The sequence below is a fragment of the Oncorhynchus nerka genome, linkage group LG21, assembly GCF_034236695.1.
Source record: "Oncorhynchus nerka isolate Pitt River linkage group LG21, Oner_Uvic_2.0, whole genome shotgun sequence".
NCBI lineage: Eukaryota > Metazoa > Chordata > Actinopteri > Salmoniformes > Salmonidae > Oncorhynchus > Oncorhynchus nerka.
This window is the reverse complement of record NC_088416.1, coordinates 31,570,660-31,589,467: the sequence shown is the minus strand read 5'-3', so window position 1 is coordinate 31,589,467 and position 18,808 is coordinate 31,570,660. Positions and strand designations below refer to the sequence as shown.

General features: G+C 42.8%; 1 protein-coding gene across 1 annotated transcript; it reads right to left on the bottom strand.

The window, feature by feature from the left end:
- Positions 1-1,015: 1,015 nt before the first annotated feature.
- Positions 1,016-13,360, bottom strand: LOC115110608 (low-density lipoprotein receptor-like). Its single transcript, XM_029636416.2, is given in 20 exon segments — positions 1,016-3,040; positions 3,183-3,346; positions 3,478-3,552; positions 3,693-3,767; positions 3,770-3,940; positions 4,055-4,198; positions 4,478-4,619; positions 4,735-4,874; positions 4,991-5,109; positions 5,225-5,452; positions 5,603-5,774; positions 5,902-6,027; positions 6,394-6,513; positions 6,903-7,025; positions 7,112-7,234; positions 7,370-7,747; positions 7,925-8,047; positions 8,172-8,297; positions 13,061-13,121; positions 13,222-13,360. Coding segments are annotated over 19 exon segments (2,640 nt in total). The 5' UTR covers positions 13,119-13,121; positions 13,222-13,360; the 3' UTR covers positions 1,016-3,007.
- Between the last annotated feature and the right edge of the window lie 5,448 nt (positions 13,361-18,808).

The following is an 18,808-nucleotide window of genomic DNA, read 5'->3' as shown; positions in this document are numbered from 1 at the left end:
CACAGCCTTGAACTTTGTCTACAGTAGGGAGCCTGCTGCCAGGACACATAGACAGTTTGACCTGAGCGATATAGCCTGAGACCTCATTTCTTTCTTGGATGCTGTTCCTGTTATTCTTGGACACTGTTTTTTAAGGCTGCCACCACAATGTGCAAAAATTGTTTCAGTTGGAGATTTGTACTGTAAAAAGTGTTCTCTTGAAGTGTTCTTGTGCAGTAGCTTTGACATAAACTGGTGTCATTATGACTTTGTAGACCAGAAAGCTCGTGGCAATATGACATGAAGATGAGATATTGCAGTCTACATATGGAAAGAAAGTACCCATACACACTACCTCCCAGCTTGAACAAAAAGTAGGCCTACGTCCCGTCAATAAATAATCAGATCTGTGCAGAAACAGAGTGCTCCTTTTTCTTTCTTTAAGACAAAAACAAGCTCACACTAAAAATCAGTCGTCTGAGTCCATATAATTAAACACAATAAATCAACATAGTCCGGAAATATAAAACACCTGTGTGATTTGTGTATTTACAATCATACAATTTCATAAATAAATACATCATACCTCCCATGCTTCTGTCAGGAATTACAGAACGTTTGTGTTATTCAACAGGCTGTCATCCTGCTAATGTAATAGCGATTGGTAGTGCCCTTATTATCTAAAAGTATAAAGAAATGTAATTCCGGAAAAATTTCATTCTCAAATTAGTGCTAAAAATCTGATGGAATTATAAAGTATAATAGATCTATGTGAAAGGTGACTATTTTGAAACTACTAAAGCATCTCAATATTAATTAATTATGGAAAACCAAAGGCAGTAAACACAATTAACACAGTTAACTTGTAACCTGTATTTTGTGTATGTATGACACATTTACAACACAAAAAGGCTTATCAGACCAAAACTTCAGGCTTCAAGTAAAGTACCAATCAGAGTGTAATGATTCTAAAATAAATATAAGCATTTATTTATGTACATCAAATGTTTAACGGTGTACAAATTCTACACTGGGACATCATGACCAATTTTTTTAATGAATATTTACAAATACATTATGAACATAATATTGACATATTCATGATCTGCACTGTTGATGTTAGTTAACACAAATGTCTGGATTTATTCCATATGGCTATTGAATTAAACAATATGTTTAGTCCCAACCCCACATTTTAAAAAAACACAACAGAAACATAAACAAACACTTTCACTGACTCAACAAAAATGTCTTTGTTAGGCTTAGGCCATATCCAAACTCTCTGTCTGTCTTATACCTGTAACACTGTGACATCCTCAAGGTCAAACACATGTCATTGTAAACAGTTAGACACATTCATTTCCCTCTGATCTCAGAGAAAGAGGTGTCAAACATTGTGGCCTTAAAGCCACCTCAACACTATCATGAGTATTTGAATAAATCATCTGGTTAAAAGATTATCAGCATGATATATAATGCACTTGGATGGCTTCTATTCCAGTACCTAGAACTGTCATAGTCAGTTTTTACAAATAAATCTCTCTCTCCAGTAAACAATGCTGTGAAAACCATTAAAAGGCAACTTGTGTTTCTGAACCTGAATGAAGACATGATTTGCTACACTCTTAGAAAAAAGGGTTTAAAAATGGTTCAGCTGTCCCCATAGTAGAACCCTTTTTGGTTCCTGGTAGAACCCTTTTGAATTCCATGTATAATCCTCTGTGGAAAGGGTTCTACATGGAACCCAAAAGGGTCCTATCTGGAACCCAAAAGGGTTCTTCAAATGGTTCTGCTATGGGGACAGCCCAATAACCCTTTTAGGTTCTAAATAGCACATTTTTTTCTAAAAGTGTAGTCTGTGTTCTACTGTCGCATGACACATGAACAATGAACATGGTTTAAGGCTTTCTGTCATAGAAGAATTACACAATTATATAGTGCTTTCACACAGTTGGGCTGAAAGAAAGGGAAGCTTGAGAAGGAGTGGATGACAGAAAGTAAGACAATGGAGAAAATGAGAAAGATACATCTCAGACAGACTGTCCTAAATCTACTGTCTTGGCTTGCAATTAAACACCATATTAGGGGAATTGAATGTTCCCACAGCAATAGTGTTAGAAATACAGTATAAGTGTCAGTGTGTTTAACCGTCCATTTGGATAGTGATCCACTAGTGAGGCAATGTGGACGATTGGTATAAAAAGCTATGATTTGACTTTGTCCCTGTCTGGTGATGATACAGAGGTAAAATTGGCTCATTTATAGAATTCAAGACGACATTCACTCTCAAAGGGTTTCATTTCAACAAGTGGCTCAGGTGTTATCAGATATCAGATGTTGATATTAAAACAATTCAGGAACAAAGAAATGAGTCTAGACATAGTAAATGATATGATCCGCTCATTATTTCTAAACATTTTGTCAGTCTCAGAAATAAGTCAAATATAAATACCTACGTTATTTACAATACCTCATTTCTGAATTCTACATAACAAGAAAGGGAGATTTTTCTCAATTCTAAGTGGTGTTAAATAAAGTTGCTGTCACCTCTTATATCAAGGGCACTTCTTCACAAACACAAAACACTCAAATATTACAATTACATTACTGTTCTTTCATAATGTGGTTCAACGTCTGAACAGTCTTGCATTTGTTAAACATTTCACAGTTCAGACAAATCAAATCGTCTCTGAGAAAAATACTATGGTGTAGAATGAGCCAATAAAACTCAAGCTTGGTGGAGATGAGTTGATGGTCTCTTATGGCTCTGGATTGTGCACAAATGGGCAAGAAAGACACATGAATGAGAAATCTTCCTCCTTTTCCTGCTTTTCTTTCTTTCTTTGTCTTTGAGCACACAGGGGTTTGGTCAGCGGTATGACACTTTCTCTGCCTTCTCATGTCTTTGAGGTTGTGAGGTAAAAAAAAAAAAAAAGATTGTCCAGGTAGCTTATATAAAATGTCTCTCTTACTCTTCTGCTCTCTCCTCTTAAAGCGTTTGTGTTGGCAGGGAACGGCAGCACTACGGTCAAGCCTCATCATCAAGACTCACAATCTGTCTCTGGGGGGAAGGAAACAAAGAGGAATACATTAGGTCACTGAACTACAGCTACTGTACAACATACCATAGGCTACATATGCTAATACAAAAACACAAACAAGTGACATTGAGATTGAGTGTGTATGACAGATTGGCCTCTTACCGGTGGGTAGGAGTAGCCGTCTGGACTGTGGCTCCTGCATATGTGCACCTGGTCTTCAGTGGTCTTCTGGTAGACTGGGTTTTCAAAGTGAATGGTGTTGGTGTTCTTCAGTCTGTAGTTCCTCCACAGCAGCACGGCAACAAATGCCACCAGACACACAATGGCTGAGAGACAGAGAGAGAGAGACATACAGGTCAGAGGGGATTTGTTGATGCTAAAGTGGGGTTTTTAAATCATTGGTGTGTAATAATCATGCTAACTGTGTGTCTAAGTCAGTGATGTTAAAGCAACTTACCTATAGGCAGCGCGATGTATAAAGCTGCAGGGGTTGAAGGGGCTGTGGGTATAGCAGCAAATTCATGGCGGATGTCTGAAGGGCAAAACAAGAACAATTTAGATCAATGATACACCATGTCAAAGTGTGATGTTCCAGGAAAGTTTCATCTTTCAAAATATTCATTGCTGATAACTCCTGCATTTAATGAGAGCACACATTTAAGTTGTGCTTACCCTGAGTGGTGGCTTGAGGCACTGTGGTAGTCTGGGCCTGGGGGATCCTGGGTGTATCTGGCTGGGCAGGCTGGGGTTGCGTGGCACAGGCTTGGTAGTGCGGGGAGGCGCAGGCGTAACTGTGGTAGTGATGATGGGGGCCTTAGTGGTGGCGCGGGCTGGAGGTGCAGGGGAGGTGTGGGCGGGTGCCGGTGGGGGGTTGGGGGAGGGAACAATGGGCTTGACTGGAGTTGCAGGTGTTGGTGCAGCTGGTCAATATACAGATAACACTTAGATTAGATATTATACAGGAAGCAAGGGATCATATATTTCCCCTGAGTTATGCTACATAGAGAGGCTGAGGGTGCTAGCTAGATATATACCTGGTACACATTTCCTCATGTCTTTGGCCAGCAGCATGTTGTCAGGGCATGCACAGGTGTACTTGGGGGAATGTAGGCCCACCTGGGGGGCTGCCAGACACATGAACTCACAGCCTCCGTTGGCCACCTTGCACCAGTCCCTGCCTGGAGTGGAGCAGAGGGGAGGAGGGGATTAAGTCTGGGGACTGGTTTGTCTCAATAGAAAGCACATTGCTATTGCTATGCTACTGCAGCATTGTAACTTAATTGTAATAGTCTGAGGCTCCAGACACAAAAATAGCACTTTGAATAAAATGCATCCCTGACGTGCAACCGTTACACCAAAACATATTGGTTCCTAACTCTATGGCTACTCTTGCATAAACAAACTACTGATCTAACTAACTATGGGAAGATTAAAAAGCTGAGAGACCTGATACATACCAGTTGGCTGTTTGAGGTTGTGGTACAACACAATGTCCTCTGGGGATACCAGGTGCTCTGCCACAGGCTTGATGTCCCTGCCTGTCACACGGTTGGCACTTAGAATGGCATTGTTGCTGACATCTGTCCAAAACACTCTTTCCTACACACAGAATACACAGTACTCCATTTAAACATTTCTCATCTCTGCATAAACATATGAAATATATATGGTTATTTTCAGACTTATTTTCATAGTGCCTCATTTAGTGCCTCACCTCAAACACAGTGATGCCTAGGGGATGGGCTAGCCTGTGTTCATCTATAATGAGTGTCCTTCGGCCGCCACCCTGGACGTCGATACTGGAGAGGGTGTGCAGCTTGGAGTCCACCCAGTACAGCCGCTGGTTCAGCAGGTCTGACCAGGGGATAGGACAAGAGAAACTAGTCAGACCAGAGTGACCATGCAGAAACACACACAATTATGCATGCACACCCTCACACACAAAGGTAGGAAGTTATGAATGTGCTCACCAAGGGTGATTCCATTGGGCCACACAATGTTGTCTGTGACCAGAGCAGCACGGTCTCCTCCGTTCAGACCTCCCTTCTCAATCTTGGCTGGAGTTCCCCAGTCAGTCCAGTACATGAAACTAGGAGGGCAGTAGAACACATTTATTGAAGCATGTCATCATTCAACAAATATCCTGTGTAGGCTCAATGTTTCTGTCATTGTGCTCAACCCTAAAGCCAATGTGTTATACCTACTTGCTGTGGGGGTCGACCACAATAGCGCGGGGCTTGGCCAGGTCATTCCGGAAGAGAGTCTTGCGGCGGCTCCCGTTGGCGGTTGACACAGAGATGCTGCTGCGGATACTGTCGGTCCAGTAGATGTTGCCGTGGACCCAGTCAAAGGCGATGCCCTCCGGAGCTTCGATGTCGCTGTCAATCACAACTTTGTGCTGCGCTGTGTCTGCAGCCAAGTCCATTGAGGTGCTGGATTGTAGGAGAAGGGTGGAAAATAGAGAGAAAATATATTTATTATACCATCATCATCATTCTAATCAACATCATCAAGATATCACTGGGAGCAATAGGAATACAACAGGGCTATATGGATAAAGGTAACATGGAAGCTTTGCTCACCTGTAGATCTTCTTCTGGGAGAGGTCAGACCAGTAAATCTCCTTGGAAACCATGTCCATGTCCAGAGCCACTGCATTCTTCAGGTGGGGGATGACACGCGTGTACTCACTCTTGTCCAGTGTCATCTTCCTCACCTCATGGCGATTGGTGAAGAACAGATAGGCTACAGTGCCTGTGTGATCAGACGAGAGAGTATCGTTCCAATAACTGCAATGCATGACCCATGCATGACATAAAAATAAACTTGATCAAAACATGAGCAAAGTAAGCATTCAGTCTTTCTTAGGACCAATGCTTACCGATGGCCTTGCAGGCTTTGGTCGCTGGGTCGACCTGGTAGCCCTCCTCACACTCGCACTTGTAGCTGCCCATATGATTGACACAGATCTGACTGCAGATGTCTGGGTTGGCACACTCATCGATATCTGTGGAAAGAGGTACAGGACAGATATGACGTCTGTGTAACTGGCACAGTGTTGGAGAAGGTAAACGGTGGCATAGGGTCAGACAAAGGGGGTGTGACAGTAACAGCACTGAGTCATCATGGCTCCACAGGGAAGTGGTCCAGTCAGGACAGAGACCTTCTCACCCCACTAGCACCAGCTTACACTGCCATACAGGGTTGAACTAAGGCAAAGGTATCAATGGGCACATCGCCTGGCTCTAGGCCTAAAGGATGTACAGTCTGAAGTCCACATTGGCATGGACATCAGATCCAATATGGCTGCTGATTGAGCCAACTTTTTGAGCTCTGTGGACACACATGCAGCTGCAGTGGTAAGGAGTTTTACCTTCACAGCGTTTCTTGTCCGTCAGGTAGTAGCCGGTGGGACATTGGCACTCATAGCCGAACTTCAGGTCATTGCAGATGTGTGAGCAGCCGCCATTGTTGTACAGGCACTCGTTGGAATCTGCAGGGAGGGTTAGAGGAGAGAAAAGTGACAGTTCAACACCAGTCCACAGCTCCTTCTTTCTTTCAGCAACCACAGCTAGATAGCATTCCCATTGTTTCCATCCAACTCATTTTACGTGAGAAGCTAACCATAGGCAAAACAACATTCCCCCTAAGTACATGTTCCACCTTCATACGGCGGCAGGGTAGCCTAGTGGTTAGAGCGTTGGACTAGTAACCGGAAGGTTGCAAGTTCAAACCCCCGAGCTGACAAGGTACAAATCTGTCGTTCTGCCCCTGAACAGGCAGTTAACCCGCTGTTCCTAGGCCGTCATTGAAAATAAGAATTTGTTCTTAACTGACTTGCCTAGTTAAATAAAGGTAAAATAAAAAAATAAAAATACTCACCACACTCTCTGAGAGGCTCATCTGACCAGTCCCTGCAGTCACGCTGCTTGTCACACACCTTCTCCATACTGATGCACTCCCCACTACGGCACTTAAACCTGGTGGGACCCTTGCAATGGCTCACTGTGGAGGAGAGGAGAGTGTGACTATAACACAAAGGTAGTATTACCGTCGCAGAGGTAGTAGCTTTATGTGGGGCAAGAGCCTACCATTGACACAGCCCATTTCATCACTCAAGTCTCTGCAGTCGTACTGGCGGTTACATTGGCGACCGCCGTGGATACAGGTGCCATCACCGCATTGGAACTCATCGGGGCGGCAGGTGAGGCGGCCTATGGAGAGAAGGAGAGATTGAGAGGTCAGTCAAAAATTCATATACAACTTACATATTAAAGACAGAAAATATTAAAGCGAATATAGCTAACAGAAGTAATAAACGGGTAATAAGAGAGAGGGAATGTACTCACTACAGTTGGTCTCGTCAGAGCGATCCAGGCAGTCGAATCCTCCATCACATTTCCAGCTGCTGTGGATACACTCCCCGCTGCCACATTGGAACTCCCGAAGGGAGCAGGGCTTGGGGGCACCCTCAGGGGCTCGCGTCCCACAGTTCTGGGGCCACTCGTCGGAGCCATCCGAGCAGTCAGCGTCTCCGTCGCAGGCCCACAGGTGCGGCACACATACAGAGTTGTTGCACTGGAAGGAGGTGGAGCTACAGGTGGTGGCTGGGCAGGAAGCCTCGTCGCTCCCGTCATCACAGTCCAACTCCTCATCACACACAAAGGAGGCCGACACACACTGGCCGTTACTGCAGTGGAATTTGTTATCTGTGCAGTGCTTGGGCGCTGTGGGAGGAACAGAGACGTGTGTGTTAGAGGGGAGCCTCATTTGTCAGGCTTATATCAGTTGGGAAAGAATGGGACTGAGAGGGAAAAGAGAGAGTAGATGAGAGAAGGGGAAATGTTGGGAGGTAAGTTGGGGAGAAAGGTACAATAGTGAGTGGAGAAGACAGGACCACTCACCACAGCTCTCCTCATCAGCTCCATTCTCACAGTCTGCTTTGCCGTCACAGAGCCAGGTACTGGGAACACACTGGTTCAGACGTCCACCACAGCTGAACTCTGTGGTTCCGCATGTTCTGGCCGCTACAGGTGCAACCGAAAAGAGAGAACAACCATCAGTGACTGAAACTGAAAAAGATGTTCAACTAGAAGTGTGGTTCAATCCTCTATTGTATTCCTATTAGCTACGGCGGTATGTGTTACTCACAGCAGGTTCCAGGGAGCTCGTCAGTTCCATCTCCACAATCATCTGTGTCGTCACACACCCATCTCAGCGTAATGCACTTCCCGTTCCCACACAGGAACTGCCCGATCCCGCATACTGTCTCTGTGTCTATAAGGGAAAAACACACGTACCCACATGGTCAGTCCATGACTATTCATTCTGGTGAACAACAAAATCTCAAAATCAAAATGGGCTTTAAGGAGCATTTAACTGAATAACATTTACAACCCCGGATACATTGTATAATGGGACAATAAATCTCTCATGAATGAAACCAATTGCTGTTCTATTTATTTCTGGGAAGCACACAAACCAGATGCTTTCCCGAGAGGACACTGTATATACGTAGCTACAAATTGATCTGGTACTGGTACTCCTGGCAAAGTACACAAATCAGACGCTTTTCTGAGAGGACACTGTATATAGCTGCACATTCATCTGGTACTTGTACTCCTGGCAAAGTACACAAATTAGACGCTTTACCGAGAGGGGTTGCGTGGCAAGCCAAGCCCATGGCACTGAAAAGCCTTAGCAGGATAGGACAACCAGTGGTATTTCTCTGCTTTATCATCTACATACTGTCAGGTCAGTCAAGAACACAATACATTATTTCAACACTTGTATCCTGACATAATAAACTACAGGAAAAGGAAAAAGTGTCTGTTTTCTGTAACTCTGTGGATGTTATCTGAGGCAAATACTTGAGCAGACCATAAATCAGAATATATAGTTAAAACAAAAGTGCTAGAGCAGGTTGCATCTTCTGGGTCTCATTTCCCAGCTTGCAGTCATACAGTATGTGACAGTGAGTGGTGGATGGTCTGGCTGTTCGGTGGGCTATGGCAGGGATGCTGGTAACACATCAACAAAGAGGCAGGGGGATGGGTGGGAGAGGCCCATTATGACCCTCTCCCTCAACATACACACATATACATGTACAGACACATACACATGCAAATTCCAACCTGCCTTATAGAGGAGGAATGTGGAGAATCTACAACTCAAACACACTGACACATGCACACACACTAATTTTACACCTGCCATTGGTAGTGGATAATGTACATTTTTGTCAGTAATTGGGTGGTGGTGACTGAAGACAAATTAGAAGAGATCGTAGACATACAGTACTGGCTGATGTTATGTTCTCCTTAACATCTTCATTATCCTCCATGCTGTTCTGAATGCTCTTCATCCATCAAACAAAGACCTTCTAGACCTCCTACAGCTCTCCACCCAACCCCCTATCTAAATCACCCTAGTTAGTGAACTGGAAGAATCAATTAAGACACTGTACTGTACATCAGTGCCCCTGGCCACAGAGATGACTCACAGCAGTGTCCAGATGCCACTGGGAATTCCTTATCCTGCACTTAGGCCTCAAAACACTGGATGGACACCTGTTTCTGATAGGAGCAAAGGGAGGAGCTTGACCAAAGGGAGGAGCTTGAATCACACCACTGGTAGCTGATTGGGTCAAGCGAAAGGTTTGCATGATAATAACAGTAGAGACAATAGTGGGCTAGGTACTCTTTTTACTGACCACTGAGGATGGATTTTCAAAACAGGACAGTTCCTGGGTGAGGTTTCTCACCAACGGTTTCAGTTGCAGGAACAATAATACCTACTGAATTGCACTACCATGTTATTTCAAGAATGTAAATAAGGGAATTTGGAAAGATTTAACAATTTATGCTCATTTAACAGAAGGCTCATAGTTTGGCCTACATTTTCTTTACTGAGATATTTTGGTCATAAACTGTGACAGTGCAGTTCTGTTGCTTTTCGTTCCGTTCTATTCAACAGATGTCAACAGCAGATCTGGGAAAGTGGATGGAAATTAAATGGGGAAATCTAGTACAGATATGACTCTGTGAACAAACAGTATGAACATGAGAAGTCAATGTCCTCATTCACCATGTCTCCACAGCTGAACAGGTTAATGCCATTCCAGTTCTGGACCCAGCTGTCCCCATATAAGAGTGTACTATGGGCGGCTGTATTGGTGGGACCCTCTTCCATGTGCACTCCCTTTCTTTAAAGGTTTTATCATTCGTGACTTTAATCTTATCTTACCTGGTTGTCTTATCTATAGAGGTCCCTTGTCAGTGAACAAGACTAGCCACAAAATAAGAGCAAAACAACAAGTGAATGAATACCCACACAACTGCGAGAGAACATAAAATAATACCCAGATGTGATCACATTTCCCACTGCCATCCCTTGGAAAACAGTTTGGGTTCTAGTAACTCACACAATATGACCCTCTAGGGCCAGGTGAGTATATTGACTTAATACCTGCAAACTCTAATCAAAAGCTATCAACGTCTCTCTCTCACTTTATCATGTCCACCTGTCCTCATTCTCAGAGAGAAATGATGGTCAGATGCAGGCGAATGCCCTGCCTTCAATAACATTTGGTTAGGCTTAAAGTTCAGTCCATCAAAGGCTCGGACTGACAAGGTTTACTGATTAACCTTGGGGAGAAATGTAACGTGGCATACTTGTTTGTCTGTCCTCTGATGTGTGGTGTGTTTAATTGATCTTCCGTTCTCTATCAGGACAAGCTGGAGGAGAGGAAACAGCTCTGCCCACTGTTTGATGAGCTGTTGAAGCTGGCGAATGAAGTAAAAATCTCTTCATATGACACTTAGAAGGCATGGACATGGTTTACAGATAGCATGATAAAGTGATTTGCACAGGCTTACAGTACCACTTTCTAAATAGGTGATGGAACAGATATTTTTTGAGATGGGGCATGTCATTCTGCAACTACTTTTATTTATCGCCCAGCACTCTCCATTTAGGCCCTCAGAAAATGTCATGGCAAAAACTGTATTCTTTCTGATTATTTGCAAATAGATTGAATCAAGTTCCCAGTGTGAGTCTCCCATTCGATGTCACCATTCGATGTCACATTCTCGATATATCTGCACGTTACAGATTGCGCAATATGAGGGATGTCCGCTCCTCCTGATAAGACAATAGACAATGTGAGAATGAGCACAGACTGTTTCAGATTGCTGATGCTCTCACAACAACACAACTCTGTTGTGTCAATGGATAGGAGTGTGAGAGCCAGTTCCAACCCGTTCCTGGCACTTTTTCCCAAACATTTCCATACTGGTCCCAACACTAACACTGGAAGTTATTGCATACAGGGCAGATGGTGTTGAAACAATATGTTGGAATGTTGCCTCAGGAGGAATACTTGAAAGTCATGCTTTGTGGAGGTGGGCAAGAGGGATTCCTTTCATTCTCAGGGTGGCCCACCACAATGATGTCATAGGGCCATCAATACATCATGAAAGAGTCAAAAACATGCGTGAACACCAGAGAATCTAGATTGCAATGTGACTGGTTATTGCATCAATTGAGAACACATTTAGTCTATTGCAGCCTTGCTATGTAGCCTAATTATACAATAACTCACTTGTAATCTGCTGTACCTGAATTTGGAAGATTTTTGCACTTTAAAGCTAGAATGAGCAGTTGAAAAAATAAAGCAACACCCGCCTCTGTTTTGGTAAAAAGCTGAGGAATAGGCCTGAAGAAATGTAACTCTCAAATTCATAGACATAGCCAGACTATAGATGCAAGGACTGACCATCCAGGATATCAACATTATAATCTGAACCATGTTTTGAGACTATGCAGGGTTTGTTTACATTTAGCCGGTATTGTTTACAAACATTGGAGGTAAAAACCACATATATTTTGGGTTCTGATGGTGCACAACAGCTGGACTAAGCTCATTAGTTATGTATAAGTGGCACAGCGGTCTAAGGCACTGCATCTGGGTGCTAGAGGCATCACTACAGTCCCTGGTTCGATTCCAGGCTGCATCACAGCTGGCCATGATTGGGAGTCCCTAAATTGGTCGAGCATCGTCCGGGTTTGGCCAGGGTAGGCCGTCATTGTAAATAAGAATATGTTCTTAACTTACTTGTCTAGTTAAATAAAAATATAATCAATGGGTGTATATATAATTAGGTAGATACCCATAAACTTCTAGTCATTGCGCTAATGCTAGTTAGCATTGGCTCGCTAAACTACCTCAGACTTCCTTCATACTGGCCAATGGTATCCACGAGTTCATCTGACTCCGACTCTTTACTTCCCAGTAAATTGGCAAAATCCCGTACTATCCATTTAATTTATAAATACTAAAATGGGTGTAGCAATGAAGGATTATAGCTTTAAAATAACAATAGCCTACTAACAAAATAATTGTCTTACACGAAAAAGTATTGCACAATAGCGCAAAAATGTAAACTGCTGCTCTTCTCAACATGCACTACAACGCAAACATAATTTAGCCTCGACCCGGCTCCTATACCACAATAAGCTTTCGGAAACGTCTTGTTGCACATTCTCAAATCTGATTGGCCACGGAATCTCATGGCCAACAACAAATCAGAGGCAGTGAATGTAGTTAAATCATACAAATGCCGGTAAAAATAGATAATGTAAATGTATCTAAAGGTAAATGTGAGTGCAATGACAAAATAAATAATCGCCTATGCATTGTGTTCTGATAATAATAAGAAACTATTTGTGTTGCACATTATCGCAGCTTCTTCAAGATGCAACACAAATTTGACCTACATTCTACAAATAACTGGCCCCCTCCCCCGTCGTGATGCATCAGGCGATGTCCAAGAGTGGGCTATTTAAACATTTCAAATCGATTGATAACTGCCATTTATATACATCATATTTAACAAGAAGGTAGGCTATGTTTAAAAAATATACTTACTTTGCCACTATGCATTAATGGAACAAATAACAAATAAGCCAAATGAATTGGGAATTTTCCCCGAAGTTTACGATACACTAGAGTAGACCTATGTTAGAATAAAGATACTTACTTGTTTGGACAACACAGCAAGCCAGGAACACCAACAGCAGGCACAGCAGCCGCCCCATAGTCTGCAGCCAAATTGTTCAAATTATTTACACTTTACTCTGACTGTCAATAAGGTACAACGACACAGCTATAACAATGTATATGATATGGTTATTCATTTACCAAGTTAAAACGATTGTTTTATTTTAAAGTCACTGCTTCCAAGCTATTCAGTTCCTCTGCTCTTATGTTCTGGATTAAGATGCGCTTGGGACGAGAGGTTAGGCAAGGATGCTCCTGACAGTGTAATCATGTTTGGCAACACCAGAGCAATTTCAATGTGGTCCAGGAGTGGGCTGGAACGGGAGGAGCCCAAGAAGCATAGGGCGGGGTTTGGAGTGGTGTGATCTCTGGAATACAGAGAGCCTCACTATCGAAAGGCGTGTCTCCAGACGCTCTATTTTACTACTGTTTAACCCTTTGTGTGTGCGTGTGTGTATGTGTGTCTTGAGTTAATTCTTAAAGCTCCATGCACGAACCGAACACACACACACACACACACACACACACACACACACACACTAGAGGGGGGCCTAGACATACCAATATTTGTCTATAAGCTCATTCTGACAGGCGCTTCTAAGTATTCAAAAGCAGGATCTCCCTGGTCAAAACAATAGATAAAGATTGTTTGAAGTTTTGGTCAAAACATATTTGCTTGCTTTTCCGTGGGTGTTGGTAAAAGTGGTAACTATAAAGGTGATTCTTAATAGTGATAGTTTTACTGAGATATGTAGAACCTATCTTGTGACATTTTGATAAAACTGTACAATTTCATGACTCAGCTCAATCCAGACACAAACAGAAAATGACATGGGGACAACCTCGAGGAACCCCAACAGCCTATGAAATACAACAGCACTGAGTTTGGGGAGAGAAGAAAAATAAATGGGATGTTAGTGAACCAAACACTAAGCACAGAACATGTGATCAGATCTATCATGATGGCCTTGAGGACTAATTCTCTTCTAGTTTGTACTTGCTCTATCTATTTTTAATATTGATCTATCCAATGTCCATCAGTGTACAATGACGCACCATCTCTTATACAAAACACAAAAATGCCACAGCCAAACGACTGTGCTTTTCCCTCATGGTCAGAGCAGCAATGCGTGACAACACAAATAATAGCAAAACAAGAAGTCAAACTGCTCTAGTTCTCATGGGTCTGCTGCACCGACCAGTAGTAGTATGACATCCTGCCATGCCTCTGTCAACCAGTAACTAACTACAGCTCCCTATCTTATTTCGGCCCAAATAGAACAAGCTAAAAACTGTAATCTAATAGTGGCTAGCTACACACAGTAGCTGGAAATAAGATGGCAGGAGAAGCCAAGGCTTTAATGATGACAGCAGATTATATAGCTATTATCCTCTCCTTCTGAGGCAATGGTGTTTTTTTATTTAGTAATAGGGAGTGGTAACACAGATGTAATCAAGATTATGTCAGACAGATTTGGATCATACTACACTACATCAAGATGAAAGAGTAACAATTCAATTTCATGTTACAATACCTTACAAAATAATCATTGCTAATTGGTTTTTACTCCAGGATTGAGATGTATTTCCTTCACATGGATTCGGAGAAAGCTAACCTAATATTTGAGACCATTAATAGGAGTTGACAGTCACCCAACTCTCTGCCCTCTGGTGAGAGTGGGTCCTCTCAGTGACCGGCACTTGAATAGCCCGCCATGGGGCATGAAAGCTTCTGAAACTGTGCAGAGGAGAAACACAGAAGTGCCTAATGAGACTGTCACTAATTGTGCTGCCCTCACTGCTCCCGCTATTGGAATGCTGATTGAGCAGATATGTCTCATTGCAGGGAAAAGCATTCTTCAGATATCATCTATTCAGTTTCCTATAAACACAGTCCTTAAAGAGCAGGAACAAAGCCATTCATTCAGAGTGGAGGTAAGGTGAGCATACTGTATCACTCCATCCTATTTTCACCTGAAACCAGAAAGTGCACCATCCCCACTGCCAACTAACCCATCTCTCCGCCCCCTACAGCATCTCACCATTTGCAATCCCTCCCACTGCAGCCTATGTAAACAATGAGGACAACAGTGGTGTAAAGTACTAAAGAAGAAATACTTTAAAGAACTTCTTAAATAATTTTTGGGGGTATCTGTACTTTACTATTTTTTTTTTTTTTTACAACTTTTACTTCACTACATTCCTGAAGAAAATGATGTACTTTTTACTCCATACATTTTCCCTTACACACAAAATGTATTTGTTACATTTTGAATGCTTAGCAGGGAAATGGTCAAATTCACACACGTATTGTATCAAGAGAACATCCTATGATCTGGCGGACATCCCAAACAAAAATCTAAGTTAATGAATAGGACTAAATAAAATCAAACTGTGAACGCACTTTAAATCAAGTTTGATTTGATTTAGTCTTATTCTTTACCTTCAATTTTTGGTTAAGATGGAGATATGAATCCAACATATCAATTATTCATTTGCAGACAAACTGGAAATAAAGACAAACTAAACCAGTGGCACAGATGGAGCTAATTTTGATATTTGAATGTTGATAACATTGCAGTGCCTTAGACAGCTGTGCCACTCAGGAGAATATGAGTGATAAAGTATGGTCACATTTCATTTGCTCTGTTAAACCTACCCTTTGGAATGATTTTGTTAGCAATAGTAGAATCTAATAGTAGTAGAATCTAATAATAGAATCTAGGCTGAATAAAAATATAAACGCAACATGTGAAGTGTTGGTCCCATATTTCATGAGCTGAAATAAAAGATCCCAGATATTTTCCATTCACACAAAAAAGCTTATTTCTCTCAAATTTTGTGCACTAATTTGTTTACATCCCTGTTAGTGATCATTTCTCCTTTGCCAAGATAATCCATCCACCTGACAGTTGTAGCATACCAAGAAGCTGATTGAACAGCATGATCATTACACAGGTCCACATTGTGCTGGGGACAATAAAAGGCCACTCTAAAATGTCGCATAGCCATTGAAGAGGAGTGGGACAACATTACACAGGCCATAATCAACAGCCTGATCAACTCTATGTGAAGGAGATGTGTTGCGCTGCATGGGGCAAATGGTGGTCACACCAGATACTGACTGGTTTTCTGATCCACGTCCCTACTTTTTTTTAAGGTATCTGTGACCAACAGATGCAGATCTGTATTTCCAGTCATGTGAAATCCATAGATTAGGGCCTCATTTATTTATTTAAATTGACTGATTTACTTATATGAACTGTAACGCAGTAAAATATTTGAAATTGTTGCATGTTGCGTTTTTATTTCTGTTCAGTGTATTTCATTTTTGGTTAAAACCCTGGATGGGAGACCAAAGGGTAACTGTAGACGGAAGGGGTTCTGCCCAGCCTGTTTTTTTTTCTTCTGATAGTGGCTATAACTTTGAAAATCTGACATTGTTTTAAAGGTATTCTACATATTTCATACACGTTTCATCTATGTTGGAATTTGGTTACCATGATAACATAATCCCGTGGTTGAAATTTCACTCTCAAAACAACAGTTTACATGGATGACTTTTTTCAAATCCAATGTATTTTCCATATAGATTCCACATCACAACACGTTGACAAATTACATTTGAACAACGTTGATTCAACCAGTTTGTGTCCAGTGGGTTGGCTGGGAATGAGAGTCATTTCTCCCTCACAAGAGAGGAGACATGAGAGTCAGATCAGGTCCCTCCAATTGCAGTAGAGCCTGTTGGCCCAGTGATCCATCCTGACAGACCTGGAAAGCATATGCTGCGTAGACATCAGGTGCCTTGCACTAGATGTATTATAAAGTTAAAATGAGGAAAGCACAAGATTCTTGGCGTGTAGCCTAGTCTGATGTTTCACGTGGAGGCCTTCACCTAGCAAACATCAGTCTGTAGACTACAGGGCAATCCATCACCAACCAACTGGAAGGACTGCCATTATTTATTTGCCAAGACTGTCAAACTCCAGAAAACACATGGCTCTAATATCTCAATACAAAAGCATCGTTTTATTTCTAATGGGAGGGAAGCATATCACTTTTAGAATTATTTTACAGTGTTTTGGCTTTGGACAATTGGATAAGGCCGAGATAAGCCATACTTTGGGTGGATACTGAATATACACTGCTCAAAAAAATAAAGGGAACACTTAAACAACACAATGTAACTCCAAGTCAATCACACTTCTGTGAAATCAAACTGTCCACTTAGGAAGCAACACTGATTGATAATACATTTCACATGCTGTTGTGCAAATGGAATAGACAACAGGTGGAAATTATAGGCATTTAGCAAGACACCCCCAATAAAGGAGTGGTTCTACAGGTGGTGACCAGACCACTTCTCAGTTCCTATGCTTCCTGGCTGATGTTTTGGTCACTTTTGAATGCTGGCGGTGCTTTCACTCTAGTGGTAGCATGAGATGGAGTCTACAACCCACACAGGTAGTGCAGCTCATCCAGGATGGGACATCAATGCGAGCTGTGGCAAGAAGGTTTGCTGTGTCTGTCAGCATAGTGTCCAGAGCATGGAGGCGCTACCAGGACACAGGCCAGTACATCAGGAGACGTGGAGGAGGCCGTAGGAGGGCAACAACCCAGCAGCAGGACCGCTACCTCCGCCTTTGTGCAAGGAGGAGCAGGAGGAGCACTGCCAGAGCCCTACAAAATGACCTCCAGCAGGCCACAAATGTGCATGTGTCTGCTCAAACGGTCAGAAACAGACTCCATGAGGGTGGTATGAGGGCCCGACGTCCACAGGTGGGGGTTGTGCTTACAGCCCAACACCGTGCAGGACATTTTTCATTTGCTAGAGAACACCAAGATTGGCAAATTCGCCACTGGCGCACTGTGCTCTTCACAGATGAAAGCAGTTTCACACTGAGCACATGTGACAGACGTGACAGTCTGGAGACGCCGTGGAGAACGTTCTGCTGCCTGTAACATCCTCCAGCATGACCGGTTTGGCGGTGGGTCAGTCATGGTGTGGGGTGGCATTTCTTTGGGGGGCCACACAGCCCTCCATGTGCTCCCCAGAGGTAGCCTGACTGCCATTAGGTACCGAGATGAGATTCTCAGACCCCTTGTGAGACCACATGCTGGTGTGGTTGGCCCTGGGTTCCTCCTAATGCAAGACAATGCTAGACCTCATGTGGCTGGAATGTGTCAGCAGTTCCTGCAAGAGGAAGGCATTGATGCTATGGACTGGCCCGCCCATTCCCCAGACCTGAATCCAATTGAGCACATCTGGGACATCATGTCTCGCTCCATCCACCAACGCCACGATGCACCACAGACTGTCCAGGAGTTGGCGGATGCTTTAGTCCAGGTCTGGGAGGACATCCCTCAGGAGACCATCCGCCACCTCATCAGGAGCATGCCCAGGTGTTGTAGGGAGGTCATACAGGCACGTGGAGGCCACACACACTACTGAGCCTCATTTTGACTTGTTTTAAGGACATCAAAGTTGGATCAGCCTGTAGTGTGGTTTTCCACTTTAATTTTGAGTGTGACTCCAAATCCAGACCTCCATGGGTTGATAAATTTGATTTCCTTTGATAATTTTTGCGTGATTTTGTTGTCAGCACATTCAACTATGTAAAGAAAAAAGGATTTAATAAGAATATTTCATTCATTCAGATCTAGGATGTGTTATTTTAGTGTTTAGTGTCCTCAAATGAGAGATTGTGTCCGACACTCAAGGTCA